We start from the raw sequence: 4,224 nt of genomic DNA, 5'->3' as shown, positions 1-4,224 counted from the left end.
AAAGCCAGTAAGTGGACCTTGAGCTAAGACAGTTTTGTTAAACCAGTCTTGTTTTTGCATTATAGAGCCAAGTGGAAGCAAACAGTTTAGACTCAGAACTGAAGAGGATCTACATATGAGCCCTGTGGTACACCACAGCTAACACCTGCAGATATTATATCAAGAGTTTTGAGATTTAAAGGACCAGTGTGAGCAACTAGCAGTGAGATTGCAACAAATTGTATACAGCTTACATCACCCTATGCTCCCAAGTGTGTAGGAGAACCTACAGTGGTCACAAAAGTTACAAAAAACCCACAAAAGGCTATATTTAGAGCCAGTGTTTGGTTTGTCTGGGCTACTGTAGAAACATGGTGGTGCAACATGCCAACCTTTAACGAGACATAATTTGTGTGTGATAATAGAATGCAACAGAGCAGTCTCTTACCTGCAACTGTGACCTTGGCAGTCCGACTAACGATGCTCCCTAGTCCGTCCAGCGTGGCGAGGCACTGATACTCGCCCTCGTCAGGCCGATGGTGCCGGGAGTGCACAACGTTCTGCACCAGCAGCGAGCCGTTAGCCAGCTGCCGCCGCCGCTCATCCACCACCGCGCTCAGCAACACACCGTCCTTACGCCATGTGATGGTGGGAGGTCCTGCCACTGAGTCGGACTGTGCCTGGCAGTCGAGCTGCAGCACACCCCCTCGCACCGTCACCATGTCCTGAGGCTCCTGGGTGAAAGTGAAGTCCACGAAACCTCCGAGACTGGACGAGGAGGAGGAGGAGGAAGATGAGGAGGCATCTGAGGCTGTAGGAGGCAAAGAGAAAAGAAGAGGAGGAGTTAGATGCACAGAAACATCAGATCATCAACGGAACAGTTATTTATTCATGAAAATTCTCTCAATCACATAAACCAACAAGTGAGCTGCAGCTACATATCAAGGATGAAATACAACAGGGTGTCCATGTCCAATACAAGATACAGTAAATCAACACAAAATAAATAAATCAGTAAGTCTGGAGACAAAGAAACATCTCATAATATGAAATCATCATAACTGCTGTAGGGCCAAACAGCCTCAGGGGCCCCAGAGGCCCCATATTCATTCTGTTACAACAATCCTGATTCATTTATTTATGAATACAAGCCACTAATTAAGATGATAAGGAATTCTGTACATGTGTCCTGCATTGGCTGTCTAAATGACCTCAAATAGAGGGGGTCGCAGGGGGCCGACAGTAAATTTTAGCCCCAGGGAACCTGAGAAGGTTAATCTGGCCATGGCTGTATAATGGAAGTGGAGAATAAAAAGACTGTCTGGATAACAGAGATAAAGTCTTTGTCCTTTCTCTGTGACATAATGTATTATTCCTTCTATCCAAATAAATTGCACAGGATTAACCAATCAGATATAAGTTCCAACTATACATGACTGTGTTTTAAAACATCCACCACGTTGATGTATTTTCACCATAAAGAACAAACTTTTTTTTCCTGTTTCCACCATCTGACCAACTGTGTCACACACAGTGCTGCCATAAGAGAAATACGTCACAGCGTTAATCTTTTGATTCACTCTGACCCCCCCTTCATTGCTTCATTTTCGGTCCCATCAGGCGGCTGTTTTCAGAGAAAAAGTTCTGCAACACTGAACACTACCTGCGTAGCAACACACTGCCATAATTACATAATTATAACTGGCCACTTTAGTGGAACTTGCCTGATAGCGGCCAAAGAAAATTATTAGGAACTAGGAATTAGGGACAGTCAAGGAAACTAAAAAAGAATGGGTCATTACATCTCTGATGAATATTCTCTGATCTGCTTGGAGCCAGACTTTGCTGCCAGTTCTACTGAAGCTTTTGGGAGATGCATGGAGGAGCACACTAAAACCCAACCCTGAGTAGCCTATTGACTGATTTTTTCCAGATGTGTGGGTTTGTTTATTTGTGTTAGTTTTCAAAAGGCATGACTTGACATTGCATCTCCCACAGTGCCAAAGTCTTGAGCATAGCATAGCAAGCATAGCATGTTTGTTAGTGATATAATAATACTCCTTCAGTGTGCAAAACTGATTTTACTTAATTATAAATAAATATACTTATATGAATTAAAGTAACAGATTACATGGGACTGTAATCTAGATTAAAAGAAAATATATGTATGTATGTATTCCATTACAATTACAGACAAAGAAGTCATCAGAATACAGTTACATTTAGTAAAAATGGGGATTATCATTATGATTACAATTTTAAAGTAAAGAACAATATAGTAACATGCACGGTGCACACACAGCTGCTGATAATAATAATAATGAAAAATAATCTTTACAAGAAAGACTTGAAAAAACATTTTTCAAATGACAGGATTGTGACAGAATTAATTAAGTGTTTAACTGTTTTTAGTCAGCTTCTTAAATGTGAATATTTTCTTTGATATATATTAAATATATTATGTATTAAATATTAAATATGGTTTCTTTGTTCCCCTCTGAAAGTAAACTTAATATTTTTTCAGTTGCAAACAAAACAAAACATTTGGGGATGTCATCTTGGGACTCTAAACAACTAATCAATTAATTAAGAAAACAATCTACAGATTAATCAATAATGAAAATAATTATTAGTTGCAGCCCTAAAAACACTTTATTAGACTAAACAATTTCACCATATTTTTGCATTAAGATAATCAAAAAGTAATGAAAAGTAATTAAGTTACCAACAGTCACTTTAATATTGAGATATGTGAATTAAATTACTGATTACATTTTTTAACAGGTAATTAGTTACATTTTCCCAAACCTGCTCACTCCACTCCACCTCCTGTAGTCATGATAAACCTTAGTGATGTTTATGAAGAAAAATATGATGAAATGTAACCACAGCCCGATGACCCGTGGCCAGAAAAAGTTACATACACTACAAGACACTCAAGAACCAGAAACATAAAAGACAAATTTAAGTGACTAGGATGTGACGCAGCTACGGACGTAATGTTGCTGCAAAGTTTGCCACCAGTTTTCTCAACCAGCCGAGAAGTCAAGCTCATTTTTCATCTGAAACAGTCCCTTCAGGAAACACTGTGATTCATGGGAAAAGTGGACGACACAAGTGAATGCTGTGTTAAGTTGTGTTTAATTCAGTATTTCTGTGAGCAGATTCTGGCTCGATGCGCTCTCATCTTTTGCAACATGAGATCGAACATTTCACAACACTGAGACAATCAAAGAGTTTGACAGGAGGTCAAACCCACAACCATTAGTGCCTGGCTCTGGGTGTTAAACCACAGGTGGAATCAAATCCATAACCGCCTCTCTGAAATCAGAATTCAAAGGTTTTTCTTCCAGCCGCTGGTGAAGAATGACTGTTTATTTCCTAATGCTTTTATCTATTTATTCATTTATTCATGTTGCGGTTGCTGTATTTATTCATATCTGTCATTAGTCCTGTCAGATTTGTCTCTTCACGGCAGAGAACATGACTGAGTTTAACCTCCAACCTGGAGTGCTTTGCTCTGCAGGAGAACTCATCATCTCTATCAAAGCCACATCGACCTGTTGTTTTTTTTTTATGTTTTTATGTTTTCATATTTTGTTTAATCTTGCGAAAGGCTCTGACAGCGGCGAGCTGCAGCGGCTGCGGCGTCTCTCCTCTCATCTTTGATGTAGACGCTGCTAAAAAGGCTTTCATCCTGATCAGAGAGGCAGTTTGTTCGGTCAAAGAAGCCGTTCATCGTCTACGTCTTTCCTGGAAAGTCAGAACACAGGCTCGGAACAACCTGAAGTCACGTCATTACGGCACAAAGTCGACTTTGAAGCAGCAGCAGATGTTCTTTTTTTTTTTTTGTTTCTTGATTTTACTGACGTTCCTTTTAAAGCCTCGCAGCTTCAGTTTCTCCTGCAGGAAAAGTCTGATCAGACAAACATCAGGTATAAAAACTAAACACTGGCTGGCTCTGTTCCCAACTGGGACGAGAAAACAAGTGGAGAACACTCAATATAAAAATCATTTACCTCTAATGACTGGGTTTTTCCTTTCAGCACAGCTTTGTTTCTTTTCTTGCTCAAATAATAGGACAAATACAGAACCAGGATTTAATAAGAACCAGTATCAATAAGCACAATGCTGCAGGCAGGAGTTTACAAAAACTATCGACTTAAGTGTTCAGTTATCCTTAAACTGCAAGTTTCCTCTGGAAATCAACAAGTGATTTAAAGTGATAGTTCACCAAAAAAAAAA

At 39.5% G+C, this 4,224-nt stretch overlaps 1 protein-coding gene across 1 annotated transcript; it reads right to left on the bottom strand.

Moving 5' to 3' along the window:
- Positions 1-239: 239 nt before the first annotated feature.
- On the bottom strand, positions 240-3,718 carry LOC146308061 (netrin receptor DCC-like). Its single transcript, XM_084746632.1, has 3 exons — positions 3,604-3,718; positions 428-790; positions 240-265 (listed from the first exon to the last, which is right to left on the bottom strand). Exons 1-3 carry the CDS (start codon positions 3,716-3,718, stop codon positions 240-242), a joined length of 504 nt encoding a protein of 167 aa, XP_084602758.1.
- Positions 3,719-4,224: the final 506 nt, after the last annotated feature.

This window comes from Lutjanus erythropterus, chromosome 20, assembly GCF_056507025.1.
Source record: "Lutjanus erythropterus isolate fLutEry1 chromosome 20, fLutEry1.hap2, whole genome shotgun sequence".
Taxonomy (NCBI): domain Eukaryota; kingdom Metazoa; phylum Chordata; class Actinopteri; order Lutjaniformes; family Lutjanidae; genus Lutjanus; species Lutjanus erythropterus.
The sequence above is the reverse complement of the archived record's forward strand: the minus strand, read 5'-3'. Positions and strand labels throughout refer to the sequence as shown.